This window comes from Saccopteryx bilineata, chromosome 6 (genome assembly GCF_036850765.1).
Source record: "Saccopteryx bilineata isolate mSacBil1 chromosome 6, mSacBil1_pri_phased_curated, whole genome shotgun sequence".
Classification (NCBI taxonomy): Eukaryota; Metazoa; Chordata; class Mammalia; order Chiroptera; family Emballonuridae; genus Saccopteryx; species Saccopteryx bilineata.
This window is the reverse complement of record NC_089495.1, coordinates 117,357,804-117,378,423: the sequence shown is the minus strand read 5'-3', so window position 1 is coordinate 117,378,423 and position 20,620 is coordinate 117,357,804. Positions and strand designations below refer to the sequence as shown.

The window sequence follows — 20,620 nt, the reverse complement described above, 5'->3', positions numbered from 1 at the left end:
GCCCCCCTCCCCATAGTGCCCTCCCCCCTTCTTTTCAGTTTTATCCCATCCTCTCACCCCCTTTCCCTCTGTCCTCTTTTCCTCTGTTCTCTTTGATCCCACCTCTGTCTCAATTCCATTCCTCAGTTCACATTGTTCATTGGATTCCTCAAATGAGTGAGGTTATATGATATTATTCTTTCTCTGCCTGGCTTATTTCATTTAACATAATAGTTTCCATGTCCGTCCATGTTGATGTAAAAGGTAAGATTTCCTCCTTTTTCATGGCCCCATAGTATTCTTGAATATAGAAAACCCTAAAGTCTCAGTCAGAAATCTACTGGACCTGATAAATGAATTCAGCAAGGTGGCAGGATATAAAATTAATACTCAGTAATTTCCTTTTGATTCCTCAATGTATATAACTTTTCTTTTACTGTGTCCTGAGTATAAGTTCAATCTAAAATCTGACTTCTCAGGCTGGTCCACTTTCCATGGAAAATGATGTCTACTAAACCTCAGTCTCTCATATTCTTCAACTGTGTAGGAATCTATCTCTGGACCTAGGACAATGTGGGGCATTTGGAGAGGTGTCCGAGGGGAGGCGCAAAGGGGGGAGGAGAGAGGGAAAGGTGGCAGAGCCAGGCACGCAGGGGATCTCACCTGGGAGCAGGATCATCGGAAACCTGCCCAACTCTTTCCATAACATGCCAGCGCTCTGTAAACATGAGAGCTGGCAGTTACTGCCACATAGGACTGTCTCCTGTGCCCCCATGGCCCCTGGCAAAGAGCATCAGACATAGCAGTTGCCTTGGTCAATCCTGGCCCCAGTTAGCAAGGGAAGGTAGGTCTTCACTTGGGCAAAAATAAGTCATTCTCATCACATCAGGGATGAGAAAGCATAGCTCTAACCACTCTGTTATGAGGGACTTCTATTTCAACGTTGACCAATGTGTGACAGACTCACCATTTAAACCCAAGCTGTGCTTTCCTGGTCCAAATCAAGTGGAGCTTGAGGGAAAGTTTTATTACTTTCAGAACTATTAAATTATTTACCGCTTAGTAGTTCTATTTTATTTGTGTTGGTTGATCAGGAAATTTTTGAAGTGATTTTTAACAGATTTCTTTAGAATTCTTTGACTACTAAAGAATAGTTTCTGTTTTACCAACTCACTGTTGACAGTTCTATATCTATTTTCTCATGACTATCCTTCCAACTTAAATATGCCGTCTTGAAGTTAAGATGGATAAAAACCCCATTTTTACTTTCATCTACCAAAATGAAAATTTTAAGTGTTTTTATAATGTGATTTCTATTTAAAAATCTGTTTTTAAAGTGTAAAATCTAGACAAAAAAGAGAAATTTTAATTCTTTAACTTGTGTATTTGTTTCTTTTCTACTAAAAATATTTTTATAAAATTGATCTTAATATTAATTTCACTTAATTTTTCCATCAAATACAAGATGTGTATATATAATTCCAAAAATTTATCTTACCTTTAACTTTTAAAGGTGTTAAGTAGCTGTGGGTTATATTAAATTGATATGTTTAAGATTTAGAGCTTTTTCAAATTAAAAGAGAACTTCTACACTTGCAAATACTCAGATTTCAACCTTAAAAGTTAGACCGACGGAACCGAATGTTCCCTTTTTCAGGAGCTCATCACCATGATGCTGCTGGTCCATGTCGATCAGCGATTTTCAGCTGTGCAGGTCCTTGAGCACCCCTGGGTCAATGTGAGTGACTTCTTCCTTTCTCTATATTTCATATTTACTCTTAATGTTCCTTTGTAAAATTGCACATTTCCTAATGATGTCACCTTTTTAAAAAAAATGTTGTGTTTGTATTTATTACTCCCCGTCAAACATGCGAGCCAGGGACAGGTTGCACAAGGGCCACAATGCACCCATGCTGATGTGTGCTCTCGCCCAGTCCCTCACACAAAGCATGTCATCCCAATTCAGGGAGACTGCCTTCTCCTGGGGAAGAGCACGTAGCCACTACCCCAACCTCACAGCCTACATGCTGTGGCCCAGATAAGGGCTGAACACATCAATGACATGGAGCAGATTTTCTGAGTTAGCCCTGCTTTTACATCATTTCTGCTAAAAATACAAGTGACCCAAGAGTTTCTGCATAAGCAGAAGCCTTGGAGTCCACCAGTACCACACTTCTCTAACTCACCTCGGCTCACAAAGCCGCCTGGGTGTCTCATTAACATACAGATTCTAATGTAGGAGACAGGATGCTCCGAGTTTCTAAGAGCTCCCAGATGCTGCAGCCATTATAGGAGTACAAGGGTCTAAGAATATTGCCTTAGCTATGAAGGAACTTTGCAGAACAGAGTCATTAGTTTTTAACCCTGTAACTCATTGATGAGATTTGTTTTGAATAGTAACAATAATTAATACTTTCAGTGTGCCTAACTTAGAGTCTTCCCAGAACTATGTTAAGTACCTTACATACATTAACTGGTTACATTCTTCCTGACAACTGTTACCTAAACGGAACTGTCCACAGACATAAGTGGAAGTCCGTTAACCAGGTTGAATGGTTCTTACTGCCACAATAGAAGATATATACATAGATTTAGATGGAAATAAGGACTTGGACATAGACAGGGACAGGTACAAAATTGTTAGATTGTTGATATAAATTTGCCAGCTTCCCTACAACTTTGAATGATTTGTCTATAAATCAAAGCAACACAATGTTCTACTTTATCACCTTGGCAATTGGATAAGTAATATTTTCCAACTTAACTAATTTTTTGAGAGTAAGGTATTATTGAAAACACAAGGTTGGGCAGACTACATCTGAGGTGACATGACTTTGGGATCTTGTTCCTGGTCCGCCATGTGATGGCCATGGGACTAGGTTCTGGCACTTCACACAGCTGCACCTGGTTCCTCACACTCCCCTGGGAGCTTATAAGTGTATGACAGAGAATATGTGCGACTGTGAGCATGGGTATGTATACGGCTAAGGCTTGTTTTGAATACTCTGACATAGCAGAGCTCCCCCAGTGGTATACAGCTGTGTAGATATATCCATCCTCTCACCTTTGGGATAGTGACGCAGGGCAGCCAGAGTCCAGAGTGGTTACCTCTGGCCTCACAACCTTTGCTCTACCCCAGGGCACTAACAAAAGTTATCCTTTTTGATGAAATGGGAGTTGGGAAGCATCTCATGTAAAGCTAGTAATCAGCCTTACAAGATAGGTGGAGTGGGTACGATTGTACCCACTGTACAGACAGGAGACTGAGGTTATGGTGGGTGACTTGTCCAAAGGAGCTAAGTTTGTAATTGAGCCAAAATTTGCAGCCAGGTATCCACACTCCAAGCCCATTTGCTTTAAATGCACCATACTACATCTGCCCTCCCTCTGCTGCCCACAAGAGCATTGTGAATATTGCAAAAGAGTTCCCATTACATTGTCATCGTTGTAACAGTTGTTCGTGCATGTTGGCAACCTTTCCAAAGTACCTTACCCAGGCCCCTGCGTGGCACCTTTGCCTTGGACGTGCAAGGTGGAAGAGGCACAAACAGGCTCTCTTGGTGGTAGCAGTTGGTTCTGATTGATATGCATGCTATTTTAAAGTCCATAGTCCACAAATGGTCAAAATGCCTTAGAAAGACTAAAAGTTTGACCACAGAGAATAAACCAGAAACCTGAATTTGAAATGTGGCCTTCGTAAGCTTATAAAGAGCTAGAGAAGAAAGAGATTAATAGATTCATTCTAGATTTTTAAATACATTTTCATCAGAGGACTACTGCCTACAGGCCCACCCTCCATGAGCTCTCTTACCACCAGATAGTCACACTGCAGTGGGGAAGGGCTACCCCACCAGTCTTTGTGGGAAGGTGCCGAGGAGGGCTTCCTGGAGTAGAAGCCAGAGCTCCACCCTGGAGGAAGCCGGGGAAGATGTCAGGTAGAGCCAGCTCCAGCGGGAGATGGATATGGGCTGTAAGATAGAAACTTTGTGGCAAATTTTTCCATATGTGTGAGGGAGCTGGACTCCTATTAAAAACACATAATTCCTTAACGTGATTTCAAACCATATGACCCTACATCACTATGTCCCAACTCAAGGGGATAAAGAAAAAAACACACTTCTGGTTGTTATCTTTGAAACAGTGTTTCAAAGGGCAGCATCATATTGCTAGGGCAGTATGCACACATCTCAGCAGGAGCTTCTGGCCTCCCAACCTGCTCTGTGGACATTTCTCACCTGGTCCTGCCCTGCTGATGGCCAGACCTACAGCCCCCTCTGTAACGTGGACTTCTGTCCTCTCTGATTTCCCTCTCAGATCCCTCCACTCATTCATTAAAAGCAAAGAGAACATTTAAGGGACTCTATCTAGGGGACTTACAACTACAAATACCTTTTGTGGAATTCTGAGGGGAAAAAAATACATTGATTTTAGAAAAAAAACTTTAAAAAATTAATGTATAAAGTGATTGCTTAATTTTTGAAGTTACATTTGTGTAGCAACTAAATCAGCAAACTGTCCCAAAATAATACATGAAATACATATATAAGCTTTCATAACTAGCAGTATTTATTGAGGTCTCCAAGTACAACCAATGAACAACAAAGCAACCAAAATAAATAAATTAGGAATTCAACAGGAAGTCCATTGAATAAGACATTTTGCATTTGGAGACTGAATTATATCTGATCAGGGCAGAGGGGAGTAAGACCAACTATATGACATAATAGTGAACATCAACTTTAAATGAAAAATAAAAAAGAATTGTATATGAGCCCTAAGGAAGTCATCAGAAAGCTCTTCCTGTGCTCTCACTTATCCTAATTTTCTCTGTTGCTTACACAATGGCCTTTTTACCAGTGCACTTGGAATTGAAAAGGCAGTCTCTTAGGAAACAGAGATGGCCCTGGTGGGTTGGTTCAGTGGATAGAGCATCAGCCTGGCATGCAGGTTCCATCCCTGGTCCAGGCACACATGAAAAGTGACCATCTGCTTTTCTTCCTTTCCTTCTCTGCCTTCTCTCTGTCTTCCCCTCCCACAGCTAGTGGTTCAGTTGGTCTGAGTGTCAGTCTTAGGTGCTGAGGATAGCTCGGTTGGTCTGAGCATTGGCCCCAGGTGGAGGTTTCCTGGTGGATCCCAGTCAGGGCTCATGTGGGAGTCTGTCTATCTCTCCTCCTCTCACTTAAAAAAAAAGAAGAAAGAAAAGAAACAGAATGTGAGGACAATACAACTGGAAAGTCTAGTCGGTAAAAGTCACCTGTTCCAACCTTACTGCAAGAGCTTCCTCTAGGCCCTTTTATTTTTCACGCACTCTGGGTGCAAACCCACCATGCTCCTTGGTGTCCGGACCTCTGTTCTATTATTGGAAGGGTCATGAGCGAGACCTGTCATTGGGTGGTGCTAGCAAGCCAGATGGACAAGGGAAGCATCAGTGCAGCCATATGGCTGGGGGAAAGATGTAGACTTCTGGAAGCAGCTCCAGCTCACCCACCTGTGCCACCTTGAACTGGTCACTTTTTTTAATTAAGTGAGAGGAGGGGAGATAGAGAGACTCCTGCATATACCCTAACCGGGATCCATCTGGCTAGATGCTCCCCTGTGGGGCTGATGCTCTGCTCATCTGGGCCTTACTCTATTGCTCAGCAACCAAGCTATTTTTAGCACCTGAGGTGGAGGCAATGGAGTCATCCTCAGCACCAGGGCCAACTCACTGGAACCATCAAGCCATAGCTGCAGGAGGGAAAGTGGGGGGGGGGGGAGAGAGAGAGAGAGAGAGAGAGAGAGAGAGAGAGAGAGAGAGAGAAAGGGAGGGTGAGGGTAGAGAAGCAGATGATCGCTTCTTCTGTGTGCCCTGACCCAGAATCAAACCTGGAACATCCACACACCAGATGATTCTTTACCACTGAGCCAACCAGCCAGGGCCAGGATGGTCACTTTTTAAAACTTGTTTCTCTATCTATGAGATGGAGATAACAGAATCCACCTCTTGGGTGATTAGGGAGAACGGAGAGAGCATTATATTTTTGAAAGGCCTGAGAGGACCATCTCAAATACTGGTACTCCATAGGTACTTGATAAATATTTCCGGCTGAGAGAGGCAGTGGCTGTCATCCATTGTTGTGTGGGGAAAAAATGAAAACTGTCATCAAAGTTGGTACATGAGAAGCTTGATTAGGGAGGAAAGCCCTTCTTCCCCCTCCAAAGGAACTGATCTGTGTATATGCTCCAAGCGTAGATGAGATACACCATCAGCTTTGTTGTGTTTTCAGTATCATAGTAATTTCCTTTAATGAGGCTGCAAAATACCAACGGGAATCATCTTAGCTAAGTTTATTTACCTTTCTACTACTCCCCTAGTGGAGAACGATGTGATTTAGGGCCATCTAATATGAGAATGGAATAGGCAGTAATATATCTGGAACATTTCTATGATTGGAGAGAAAGTTGGGTCAATTAAATTAGCATTTACCATTAGGATTTAATAATTACCATGCTCATATTTCAAACATATTACTATTTTTGCAGTTTTATTTTCAAAGCATTGACCAACCGTATCCCATGCTGTTTTCAGATACTCTAGGACAGTGTTTCCCAACCTTTTTTGTACCATGCCCCACCTTAACCTTTCTAAAATTTTTTTGTCCCTCCCTTATGTAACATACATAATTTTTAACATTAAAAATTGATTTGTTCACTTAATAAACATAAATGATAGGTTCTAGGAAGAAATCACTATGAAATTGTTAACAAAACACAGTAAATAAAATTTCAAAACATATAATAAAAACCAGAAATTTAAATTCCAAATAATTTTAATACAGATTTTTCTATATTAATTTATTATTTTAATTTAGTGTGATCCTTGCGCTTGATGCTTGCTGCACAGAGATTTTATATTAGGTTCCAATTTGGTTAGCTTTAGTCTCAAGTCTCCACGTTGTGTTATATCCAGCCGATTTCTTTTTTTTACCAGTAAATCATTTACAGCACTAAATCCACATTCAGCTAAAAATGAAGATGGAAACGGTAGCAATAGTTTTCTTGCACATTTGGTTGAATTTGGGTATTTGATTTCTGTTTCCTCACAAAGCCATGCCATCGCTCCTTTGATATTAAATAAAGCTTTAATTAATTGACTCATCATTTTGCAATTCTGCGAGTTCTTCTTGATACTGCATATTTGATATATCAGACAAATCCACTAACATTGGTTGCATCATCCATGTTGGGAAATCAATTTGTTTTAAATCAGAAAATCTTTCTTTTAAATCAGCCGATAGAATATTCAAATGATTGACAATAACAAGTAAAGCGGTATCAGTTACTTCACATTTTTGGAGCCAATGAAACTGTTTAAAGTTTTTGTTGTTAATATGTTTCTGACATAACTCAATATTGGTAATGAAACCAAATATCTTTGCTTTTGCATCGACAAGAGTTTTATTCCTTGAAGTTGCTTATTTAATATATTTAGTTTTTCAAAGATATTGGCTAAATAACTCTACAAATGCTTTACCATCTATTGTTAACAGTTGCGTCATTTCAGGTTTGTCGCTTAAAAAATCACTAAGAGTATCAAACAGTTCCATAAATCTTTTCAAACAGTTTCCTTTAGATAGCCATCTTACTTCAGTATGAAGTAAAAGTCTCACATGGTCTTCATTTTGTTCTTCACAAAATAGCTTGAAAAGATGCTCACATTTGGCACTAGCTTTAATAGCATTAACACACTTTATTACTGTATGTACTACTTCATTCAGAACAGGCGAGATGTTTTTAGCTACCAAGTTTTCCCTATGAATAACACAATGCATAAGAATCATTTCTGGATTCGCATCTTTCATCAATTTTAAGCAGCCATTTTTCTTGCCCATCATATTGGGAGCACCATCTGCAGCACAAGATGTTATATTTTTCATTGGTATATCATTGACATCTAAGTAGTTTTTTAGCTTATTATATATATCTTTGGAGGTAGTGGTGCTTTCTAATCTTTTACAGAACAACATTTCTTCAGCAAAATGTCCTTTATCAATATATCTTATGTAAGTTATTAATACTGCCTCACTGTCTCTCAAAGTTGATTCATCCATTTGCAAGGAGAATTTTTTTGTTTTCAGCTTTTCAATAAGTTGTTTTTCAATATCCTCACTCATTTCGTCTATTCTTCTGCTAACAGTATTGTCACTGAGTGGCATAGCTTTTACATCTTTGTCATCTTTTTCAAGAACTGTTTTAAGAAATGCTGATATTGATGGTTTTATTAAATTCCCTCCTATAGTGTGATTTTCTCCAGTTTTAGCGATGAATAAAGAAATTTGATAACTAGCCTCAAGAACACAATTATTAGTTGAAGTATGAGCAGTAAATAGAGACTTTAATGTTCTTTTTTCAAAATTTTTCTTTAAAGTTTTAAAGTAACTCAAATCTGAATTAATATGAGCACTATGTTTCGCCTTCAAATGCGCCTCAAGATGACCTCGTTTCATTGATTCGTTGGTCAAGCATTGCTGGCATAAAAGACAAAAAGGAATCCACTCATCGTGAACAGCGGGTATGAACCCAAATTTTAAATATTCCTCTGAATATTGACGAGTTTTTTTCTTGCTTGCACCACTCATTTTACTATGGGCTATAAGAAATAAAAATAAGATCAATTAAAAACTAATATTAAAATATGTGTTAAAATATATTCAATGTGACATAGAGTAAACGTATACTAAAAATTCATATTTATTTAAATGTATATAACACATTTACTACACTACTACTGCAAATCAAAAGGTATCTATATTTTTTCCACTTGACAAAATTTTCTGGAAAGTTATGCTTCTAAAATTAAAATTGTCGTGCATGCACTATTATAGCCCCAATAATATTTATAAAATATTAGTGCTTTCTAGCCCCGATGCAAGAAGTACTTAATAAAGAGTTTAATATTGATAAAAATAAAATCAAATACCAATTATATCTATACAATATATATATGTATATTTATTAAATCAATGAGCTTTTACAACAGTTTTGACTGACACATTTCAAATGAACACCAACTGAATGATGTGAAACACTACAGAAGTTGCAATGGGCCAATTAGGTGAGAATAACTGCGTTGTTTAGCGAGTTTTTAAAACGTCCGGGGTTCCCCGCGGCAGACGGCACACTCCGTGGTGAACCCAGGACGAAGTTTACTTGACGACGCCAATCACCCAGTTGATATTTTGGTCTCGTCAAACAAAATTATATTTAATAATTATTTACTGCAATTATTTAAGAATTGCATTTTTTGTTAAATTTGGCACCGATATCTAGCATTGCATTTAAATGGCCCCGGGGCGAAAGAGTTAAAGTCGTATCGAGTCCATTTTCAAATTGCCCCCTTAACTATCAAATTGCTCCCCTGTGGGGCATGGGCCCCACGTTGGGAAACACCGCTCTAGGATGAAGGTTCACCTCAATATGTTAACTCTATGAATCTAGGTTTTATCTCCAATTATATCCCTAACTTTACTAATAAGGAAACTGAGGTTCAAAGAAATCTGTAGTGTGATGCTCAGCGGAGTCCCTAGCACAAGGTCTGATGCCTGGGTCTGTGCCTGGAGGTCCTGATTAGCTGGCCTGCGGCAGCCTCTGAGTTTTGGAACATTTAAAAGTTCCCAGGTGATTACAATGTAAGAATAAGACTGAGAATCTCTGTCCTAGTGGAAAGGATCAGTTTAAATAAGTCCAGCGTATTTAGCCAATTCAAGACTTTCTATCACCTTCCTGGCCTTTCAATTTTAATTTACCTCCTTGATCTCGACTTGCCTACTCCTTTGAAAAGATAGTACTAAGCTGAACTATTCAAAAAGAATGATGAAGATGAGGAAAAAGGAAAAACAAGAGACTGGATAATCTACGAAAATATATATTACATACTAACAAAAATCATCTCCACATGTGAAACCACACGAACATCACATCCTGGCATCGGCAGTTTGTTAGAAAGTGAGAACCCCAATGAGGCTGTGATGATGAGTAAAACCACTTACCTGAATCTCTAAATTGTGAGTGATGGCTTGGGATTCTGCTTTCTATTTGGGCACCTTATCCTCTCCTTTCTCCGAGGTAGATCTTAATTTACTTCACATTTTCTCCCCAAGGACAGTGTCAGTTGCAGACACAGAGGATGCCTAGGGCCCAGCTGGAGGTCAGTTCAGTCCTGGGCACCATGCAGCTAGAGATGGTTAGCTTGAGTTGCGGGCCGCACACTGGGCTGAGGAGTGGAGCTGCTATTCCAAAGCGCTCTAGGGCACTTGGGACTGTTCAAAACTAACCGGAATATTCTCATGGCAAAATGCTTGAGACAGCCATGTCTCTCATACATTTACAAATATTAATAATAGAATCTGCAATAAATAGACTGAAAACCAGATCCATGATCCAAAATCACAGCTCCGCACGGGAGAAGGATTTTCTGAAGCATGACCCCTGGAAGGGCTTCCCTAAGGAAATAGGGAAACTCACTTCATTGAGTGACTTCATGTCCAAGCCCCACACCCCTCCCCACTCCTTCTCCCCAACATCCGCTGGAGAAATGGAGACCAGGAGGCTAGGTCTCCTACAAGACAGCTGCGAGAGTTCGTTTTCCATTTTGCAAACTAATTTTGTTCTTGTCAGTTGCAATGCTCTGTCAAGTGGTGGATGGGAATTTCTAAATCAAAAACCACTAACCTCAAACCACAACCAGCCCTGTGTCAAACAAGAAACTGCTCCCAGAAACCACATACCAGAACGTATGGTAATAATACTTATGACTATTTGTAACATACTTCCAGGTTTGTCACGTTTAGAAAATTCATAGCACATTTTTGGCACATAATCTATTCAGAATAATGGTGATATATATATATATATTTATATAAATGTATGTTTTTAATGGCCCTATTTATTTTATTGATGCAAGACAGTAAATTAACTAAATCCCCACCATCAATCCATATGACTCAGGTACAGATTAGGTCCCTACAAAACCAGCTGTGTATGTCTTTTAATCTAATAATGCTCAAAGCCTTCAAAATGGATATGGAATCCTGCAGACATTTTAGTTACTGTGGTGTGTATGTGTGTGTGCGTGAGAGTTCATGCATGTGCAAGTGAGTGAGGCTTTCTCTAGCTGTGTGAGTGTGCGACACCTTATTTCATTGGGGAACAAATCCTATCAGGTTGTAAAACCTCTGAAGTCAGAACCATTTCTGACAACTTGTGAGGGTGGTTTCACTACTTCTTTAGCTCCCATGGGAATTTAACCCAGGGGAAGCTGAAACCTTCACTAGAATTTAAAGCTGGAGGCCTGAGCCCCCAAACCCAACATCTAAAAGAGTTGTTAGGAGACTTGACAGAAGATTAGGACCAGGACAGGTTCAGGAAATGATAACGAAGTCCATGGTGACAGTGGTGAGGAAACAAACTTTTAGGTAAAGCACTGGCAGGGGAAACAGATAAAGGAGGATTTCTGGGAAAGATGGGATGGGAGAGTGAGGAGGAGGCTGAGCAGCGAGGGGTGCATCTCTCTGTAGTTATGTACACGGGCAGCTTTCTGTTTTCTCTGTATTTGCACCCGAGCCTTAAACACGGCCTGTGCCAATCACAGGCCCAGTCTGACTCAATGCTACTTCCTGCCACCCCGTGTCAGCCAGGCCTTCTCACATGGGATTCGAGAGCCCCCACCTAACAGGCCATGTTGCCTCACCTTGGGTGGTGGGTACCTAGTCTCTCCTTGACATACCGTCTTCTTCTTCTTCTTTGTTTTTTGTTTTTGTAAGTGAGAGGAGGGGAGATAGTGAGACAGACTCCCGCATGCACCCCAACCTGGACCCACCAGGCAGTCCCTGTCTGGGGCCGATGCTTGAATCAATCGAGCTATTTTTAACACTTGATGCTAATGTTTGGACCAACTAAGCTATCCTCACCACTCTGGGCTGTCACTCGAACCAGTCGAGCCACTGGCTGTGGGAGGAGAAGAGGGAGAGAAGGGATGGGGAGAGAAACAGATGAGTGCTTCTCCTGTGTGCCCGGACCGGAAATGAACCTGGGATGTCCATACACCAGACTGATGCTCTACCACTGAGCCAGCGGGCCAGGGCTGGCGTAGTCTTCTAACTACCTTCCGTTGGGTCTCCCGAAGTGCTCAGTATCCATTTTGCAGACCTCAGTTCAAATAATTCCCAGGCTCCACTCAGGCCTGTCCAAATATTCTGGGGTTTTTTCAAGCTCTGAATTCAGCCCTCCCTTCCCTTCACTGTTGTGCCACTCTCATCATGGAAGAGCCATTGGGTCCCTCCTGCTAACATTTGGGAGCCCTTTGGTAGCAGAAGCCATGATAATGGATGCACAGACGAGCCAGACACGTTCAATTCTGACAACCACACTCTGTGTGGCCGTGAGCAAGTTCTGTGCTTTGCTGGGCTTCTCCCTTTGCCCACCTTTAAAACGGGACTGGTAAGCATAGTGCAGGGGATGAGCTGAGGACAAGGAGGTCATCCATGTCTACTGTTAGCACGGGCCACATAGCAATCTACACTTGTGTCACCTTCCCCCTGCCTTTCTCTTTTAGCTTTGCTCCTTTCCACCTCAAAACAGGCCTCTGCCCTTCTCTCCTTGGAGACAGGGAACCCCCCCACCCCAGGCAGGCTGCTCCCTTCCCTCCAGCCCACCCCTTCTTCCTGTTTTCCAGCTCTCCCTTCCACTGGTCTGAAATATGCTCAAGGTTGTTTTTGTCTGAGAGAGAAAAACCTTCCTTCAGTGGCTTCTTTACCATCTGAAGTGCATACAGATCACTCTGCCTGAGGCCGCCTGGGACTCTGCGGACGGGACTGGAAGTCCACTGTAACGGGGAGGGCGCTGGGACCCGGTTGCATCGGCTGCCCCCTCACTCAGGCAGACCCCAAACCACGCCCGATAGAGGAGATTCGTGTTCATAAGGCTCTCGGCCAGGGAAGCAGTTCACTCCTTGTCAAATGTGGCAATACTCCCCCAATTCTAACTTAGGTTCCAAGGGCTGCTGGCTTCACCCACCGTAAAAAAGAAAAAGTGTTTTACATACAGTACTGAATGAGACGTTGTGTTGTACACTCTGGCCTGTATGGTTCTAATTCTTTGTGATTGTCACTGACTGCTTTTCCACTAGGAAAGTCGGAAGGGAATCCGGACTGTAAACACATCTCAGTAAAGGACGGTGGTGCCTCACACTTGCTACACTGTCACCCCTCTTCCTGGGAAGCGTGACTTCATTTCCAATTGAGACAAAGACTTCTATTATCTGACCTTATCTGGCCTCTTCTGGGGCCAGTCTTCTCCTGTTCTTGTAGCTTTCTCTGCCAGAACTGTCCCACATAAACTGTTAACCAGAGGAAATGGTGGACTCATCGGCAAACACACCTGTGACCTCTCACTCACACACGTCCGTACGTCTGTCTATACGTCCACTAAATGCCGCCTTCCCTTCTCTACCTGTCAGTGCACTCCCTTCGTTAAGGAACAGGTCTGGGCCCAGACTCCTCCTGAAGCTTGTGCTGACTGCTCATGACTGAAAAGATGTCCTCACTGCTCTGAACTCCTTCAGTGTCTCTAGCTGAGCCAGGAGGCCGCACTGCTCTGTCTCACCTTGTTGACCTGTTCTGTTATTGACAAGGGTGGGCGTATGGTGTCTGCCAGCTCGCTTGCAGGGTTCCCTGGTGGGCAGAAACTGTTTCTTCTCCCGCCCCGCCCACAAGCAGGGACTTCAGACCTTCCTGTTTCTATTTCCTCCCCAAGTGTCATCCCACTGTTACCCTAATTGACTTTCCCTTTGTGTCTATCTCTTTCCACAATAGGGAATATTTTGGACATTTCTGAATTTACTCTGTATCATTGGAAAGAATCTTTTCTCTGGATTTGGTTTCAGATATGACTCAATAAGCATAGTAATCATTCTTTCTTCTAGTCATTGATAAGCCAGTGCAAGAATATCATCAGTTTAGTACCACTGTGTGCAGAGCACTGAGCCAAGAGCTCTGTTAAAGATTACAGAAAGTATCTGAGCAGGCGGTGGTACAGTGGATAGAGTGTCAGTCTGGGATGCTGAAGACTCAAGTTTGAAATCCTGAGGTTCCTGGCTTGAACACAAGCTCACCAGCTTGAGTGTGGGGTCACTGGCTTGAGTGTGGGATCATAGACATGACTCCATGGTCACTGGCTTGAGCCCAAAGGCCACTGGCTTGAATCCCAAGGTCGCTGGCTTAAGCAAGGGGTCATTGGCTCAGCTGGAGCCCCTGGTCAAGGCACATATGAGAATGTAATCAATGAATAACTAAGGTCCCGCAACAAAGAATTGATACTTCTCATCTCTCTCCCTTCCTGTCTGTCTATCCCTCTCTCTCTCTTTCACCAAAAAAGAAAAAAATTACAGAAAGCATGGAGATGTGGTACCAAAAAGCAAGACTTCAGAGTTTAAATATATAGATATTTACATGCAAAAATCACCTAGCACCAAAAATAATATAAGTAGGGCAAATATATATAATGAGAGATTATTAGGAGTTTACAGAAGAACGATGAAGTGTTTTTGGAACAGGTGATTTGGACCCAGTTTGGAAGAAAAAGGGTGATGACGTTGTGCCTGGGAGCAAAGCCCATGCCCTTGTTTTGTTTTGTTTTGTTTTTTAGTCAGTGAGTGGAAGGAAGCAGAGACAGACTCCCGCATGCACCCTGACCAGGATTCACCTGGCAAGCCCACTAGGGGTAATGCTCTGCCTATCTGGGGCGTTGCTTCGTTGCTCAGCAACCAAGCTCTTCTTAGCACCTGAGGCAGAGGCCATAGAGCCATCCTCAGTGCCCAGGGCCAACTTGCTTCAATTGAGCCATGGCTGCAGGAAGAGAGAGAGAGAGAGAGAGAGAGAGAGAGAAGTGAGAGGAGGAGGAGGGGTGGAGAAGCAGATGGGTACTTCTGTGTGCTCTAAGATGGGAATCAAACCCTGGACATCCACAAACCACTGAGCAAACTGGCCAGGCCCCATGCTCATTTTTGCTCCTCCTAGTTCTCCGGCACTTACCGGAGTGCCCACTCCACTGCAGACAGGCAATTAATATCAACTGAATAAACAAACAGCCAAATGCTGAAAGAAAGAGTCAATCCCACGTGGAGAGTCTAGGTTATGCAAAAGAGCAAGCAAGGAAACTTGCTTGGAAAGCTACAAATTTATCTTCCTCTTTGGAGCCAAGAAATTACATGCAATGTGATAGAGGGGAAAGAGAGAAGGAAAATGATGAATGGCATGGACGTCCTGCCAGGAATTTTGGTTTTAAGAGATAATAACAAACACTTTATTATCCCTCCATTCATTTATTTCATGAGTATTTATTAAGGATCTATGATGGTGCCAAAGCCCTGTGTTAAGACCTGGGGGTTCTCTAGTGAACAAGACACAGTCTCTGCTCTCCAAAGATCATGCAGCCTTTTCATCACGGTCTCGTAGTGATGGCACAGACCCATGACCTGGCTTACTGTTATCCTCACGGCTTTTAGCAAGAGAGCGAGATCTGTCCAGCCTCCATCACAGACAGCTCTGGCGGGGAGCAGAAACCTTGGTTAAAATGAGCTCCATCGTGAAGTGTGTCATAATAACAGATGACTTAAAGGCCGCAAGGAGGATTTAAAATTTAAGGAAGAAGTTTCTGCCTGGAAGGCTGTCTGGGATTATAGAAAGGCTGACTGAGTAGCTGTGGACCCAGGCTGAGTTTATTGAGGGGCCGCTGCAGGGTCCCAAGTATGTCCGTCCCCTCAGTTATGGGTCCGAATGATGGGATAAAAGGAGAAAACTCTTGGATCAGGAAAAAAAAAAGATATTTACATTGATTTTTTTTTCTTTTGGTTTTGATCTATGTCCCTAGAGCCATGGCTGAAATTGATTAGAAACTAAAAACAGAAATTTTGTTTAGGGACAGAACTCTGAAATTCAGATGACCCAGCACATTAATTCTAGGGCAGATGCAGAAGTGAAGAGACCTTACAGCGATATTTCCAACAACAGGGTTTAATGAGAAGACATTGGTCGGATTATTTCTTAAATCTTATGAATTTTATGACCACTACCTTTTACTAGAAGATCCTGGCCTCATTGTCCATATCTTCTTTTTTTCTTTTTCTCCTTCTTTCATTTCTCTAGCTCTCTCTCTTTTTTCTTTCTCCCCAGGATGATGGCCTCCCAGAAAATGAACATCAGCTGTCAGTAGCTGGGAAGATAAAGAAACATTTCAACACAGGCCCCAAGCCGAACAGCACAGCAGCTGGAGTTTCTGTCATAGCAGTAAGCATCTGAAATATCTACCTATAACTTTTTTTTTAAGCAATCCATATAGGAGACAGGCATTACTCAGGAGATTCCACTTAGAGACAGCAGAATGGGTCATTTCTTTAGACAGCTCGACCATTTAAAGCGCCGAGGGAGCTTGGGGCTTAAACACATCATGTGTATCTCGCTGATGATTTCCCGGGGAGCCACATCATTATCCAACACCTCCAGGGTGTCTTGCAGTTTATATTAATTTCATGATTTATTTTTAAAGCAGAAAAAGCCTCCCCTGCCCCTACATTGGACCGTGTGCCAATGCAAACTTCTGGGGTCTGAGGAAAGGAGTCCGGAGTGTCCTTTAGCCAGGACCTGGGAGGGAAGGGAAGCTGAGCGAGCTGGCGTTGCGGGGAGGCTGAGAGCACTGTGGGTCTTTGTACAAGACCTGAAAGAAAGCCAGAACAGAGCAGAGAGCTCACACAGTGAGATTGTCAGGGAAATCAAATTTGCTGTGAACATCCAAAGAAATCACCATGTCTTTGCTCCTTAGGAATTTGCGTTTTTTTAAGTTGAAAGTCTTTTAACATTCACCATTTTATTCATGCAGTTGTGCAAGGCATCCTTTTTTCTCTCCCCTGTTTTATGCATGCAGACACACACTACATGCAATTTGAGAGCAGCTCGAGGCAAAGATTAAATTGGGTAGAGAAATAATGAAACCCCATACTTCCTGGTGTCATATTCTCGAGTAAATATATTCAGGTCCCAGATTACTTGTTTTTAATCATTTTTTCTCTCTTTTTTTAACAGCATATTCAATGTGAAATCAGTCTGTTTTTCTTTCTAAACAAAGAAATTAGATGCTGGTTTGTCGAATGTTAGAAAGGATTTATGCTATTAAACAGTACTTCATGCTCATCAGCAACACTAAATATTTAACTTCCTTTACAATGTTTTTGTTTCCTTCTTTGGTTGTGCTGGAGCTCCAGATAAAGCTACAATCTACATAAGTGACAGATTTGATATACCCAATTCCAGATCTGGGGTACTAAATATTTGATAAGGGCTTCCAGATTGTGCAGGTGGCATGAATGCATGCATTACACTTTTTTGTACTGTTTGCATTTCATGTTTTTTTATTGAACTCTTCTGACAGGGTGTTCCATGAGCATGAGTCACTGGCTCACGTGCATACTTGACAGTAGACAGTACTAAACAGGATGCACACCGAATCTCAGTGCTGCTGAGCATCTAAAATTGCCTGTTGTTCTTCTCGCCCTCGTTCTTTAGTCCTTTCTAGGAAATTCAGTGTACAAGCACGTCTTCTTCCTATATTGTCACTGTTCTTTGTTATCGGCTACCATTCAATCAGTAATTTTTTTTAAAGTGATAGTCTCGCGATGATTCTCAACAAAACCAGATGCTCTGTACTGTTCTCATCATTCATTCAAGATCAATGTCTATTCCAAAATTTTCAACGCCACCATTTTCTTTTGGAATAGACTGCCAGCACGCTTGTCCATGCAAAAGGGTTGTTTTTCCTGCTGAGGGCTTCCAGCCACCAGAGAGGGAGCTAGTCCTCAGTTGTCATTTTGCTTCTGTTTTTGTTTTTACTGTTTTGTTTTTATTTTTGATTTTAATTAGCTTTGGTTAAATTTGCCTTGGTTGCTCAATAATGTTTTGTTCATGGTATTCTGGTAGTCTTATAATGACTAAGGAGGGCTGGAACGTCAGGGCAATTTTCCAATGGACATAGACACATAGGAAAGGAAATCCTACTTTAATCAAACCTGAATACATTCTGAAACCTAACCCATATTGGTTTATTGAAACTTCATCTAAATAGATTTTTTAAAACACCAGTTAGTATTTGAAGATCAAAAGTCTACTGATTTTTTTCCCCTAAATATCATGATTGGACCATTTTGAATGCAGTTTAATATCAGTTTCTCAGATCATCACTGACATGTTTCCATGGAGATTGTACAAAATGATAATAGACTTATAAATTGTAAATCGGGCTTTGTGATGCTGAGTTAGTCATTAGTTGTATTATTAGTCTTCTTTATCCACTGTGAAATTAAAAAAAAATTATCAACTTATCTCAGATGCAAAATAATTACCTTTTTACAAAAGTATTTGAAAAAGTGCCTTCTCAACTCTAAAGCACAAGTTCTTCCATGTTGACTATTATCATGATTATCTCAGACATGAAAGGGAACATCACTGTCAAGCTCAGAGCTGTTTCTGCAGAAAGCGCCCTGTTCTCACGGATGCTGGCATGCACCTTTTCCAGGAGGTCTTGCCTCCCAGATGTCCACACCTCCATAAGAACCTAGGGTCACCAGTCCCAGGCAGGCTGGGAATTAGACACAGGCCAATTTGCCTACCTTTGTTATAAACCTTCAGAATAGTCCATTTATACTCTGTGACAACCTGCCCATTCTTAAAGTGAGAAAGGCTCAGAAGACTATCACAAGGAAAAGAAGCCTTGGAATTCAGTAAAATTCCAATCAAACTACAGTATAACTGCAAAGGAGCAATATTCTGCTGTGGTAGGTAGAAGGAATAACCCTCATAAATGCCGCATTCCATAAAGACCATTTGGCAATTTAACAATGCAATATATTTATTCACCCACACGATAGAAATTTCTGCAATTAATGTAATACTGTAATTACTTCTGTTTGATAGATATAGAAAAATTGATTTCACCATAAACTTTATTCAGACAGAATTTTCACCCATGGGCACAGATTATATCCCCAGGGCCTATCAAGTACTGTGTTTTATTTTAAAATGCCTCTAACCTGGGACTGAAAAATTTTGAAGTTATATACATCCTATTAGAATACAAAAAAAAAACTATTTAGAATGTAGTGTCAATCAGCTTGTTTTTTCGGGAAATCACCAGTTAAAAACGTTAGTCTTTAATTGGTATTTCTCTTTCTTTAGTGAGAAACCTAACTACCTGTTGGAGATTAATGATGCTTATAAAAGAATTTAAGACACTATTTCTTTCTCAGAGTGACAAAGGAAAAAAAGGACCAACTGTCATAACAGACAGACTCTAGACACGTGTAATATATCACATGAGCTTGGCTTAATATGCACTCATGGTTCTGAATCATACTGTTTATTTTGTTGGTGGTAACACTTTTTCTTTTCTGCTTCACACCCCTACATTATTAAGACCAAGGAAAGGACAGATGATAACTTTATATTAATGTTTCAGGAGGCCCAGGAGTTGGCTAGGAGAGTAATTACCAGCTGGAGGCTGAGGGGTCACGCGGTCCTTCTGAAAGGAGGAAAGGTGTTCTGACATTTAGGTCAGGCAAGGTAATTGGGTGGAAACCCATTGCTTTCCTTCTAAGTGTAACATTCTGACGCTCAGAAAGACTCCATTGTCCCTCTGCTACCTTGCCAGTAATTGGGGGGGGGGAGAATTAGGGAAAAAATAGAACAGAGAAAGGGAAACAAAAGGTTATTAAAATGCAATTTATAGACATAAAATGGAATTAGAGATGACATTTTAACAGTGGACCTTTTGAGAGCTCAGGGAGGGGAGGGAGGCATTATTAGATTTGCTTAGCTTGATGAAGAACCGATATCTAAGATGTCAGTTCCAGTTTATTTTCCCTCATTTAATGCTGTTTATTATTTTAACCAATAATTTTCAAGATGTTTTGAAGTTCCTTTTTTCTTTGTGTTTTGCTCATGCAAACAGAGCAAGCACTTCAGCCTAATGGACCAAAGCCACATTAATCAGTGTGCAGATAATCATGATTCTGGGAAGCTTGGGTTCTGAAGTGACCATGCTAGGCGTCTTCCCGGGTGTGGTGTTAGGGGACACTCCACCTCTAGATGGCAACAGAGAACTAAGTACTCAGTGTCCCTCTTTGCAGACTGAAAGGGAAGCTCAGGCCTTCAGCCTTCTCTAACAGCCAGTGCACTTCGATCTTTTTTTCTTAAAAAAAAAAAAAACAAAAAGAAAAAGAAATGCACATTAAAAAAAAAAAGATGAAAATCTCACATGGCTGTTCATGAGCACTGGGAGAGCCTGGTTTATAGTCAGAACACCATCTCCTCCTCCAAGCAGTGTTTGGTTTACCTGCTTGGTGCCCAGGTGTCTGTCGGAAATACGTTTTGTGAATTTAGAGGTAGAAGCATCACAGCAGCACCACATCCGGGCACGCAGTGCGCCTCTGGCCTCTCGGTAAAGAAAGGATGCAGCTTGCCCGCCCGGCAGCTCTGGGGTGTGGTCACACGGCACTGTTACTGTTTTCCAAATTTGGAGACTGAATCTTTTACTCCTAGGCCGCCAGAAGCTAACATCT

General features: G+C 41.5%; 1 protein-coding gene across 5 annotated transcripts in view; it reads left to right on the top strand.

Annotated features, from left to right (window-relative positions):
• Positions 1–20,620, top strand: part of DCLK1 (doublecortin like kinase 1) — a 400,808-nt gene that overhangs the window by 360,461 nt on the left and 19,727 nt on the right. For all 5 annotated transcript variants that reach the window (XM_066234329.1, XM_066234330.1, XM_066234328.1 and 2 more), the window contains 2 exons: positions 1,637–1,717; positions 16,188–16,301. In XM_066234329.1, the coding sequence (XP_066090426.1) occupies positions 1,637–1,717; positions 16,188–16,301 (195 nt within the window). The remainder of the gene's footprint in view (positions 1–1,636; positions 1,718–16,187; positions 16,302–20,620) is intronic.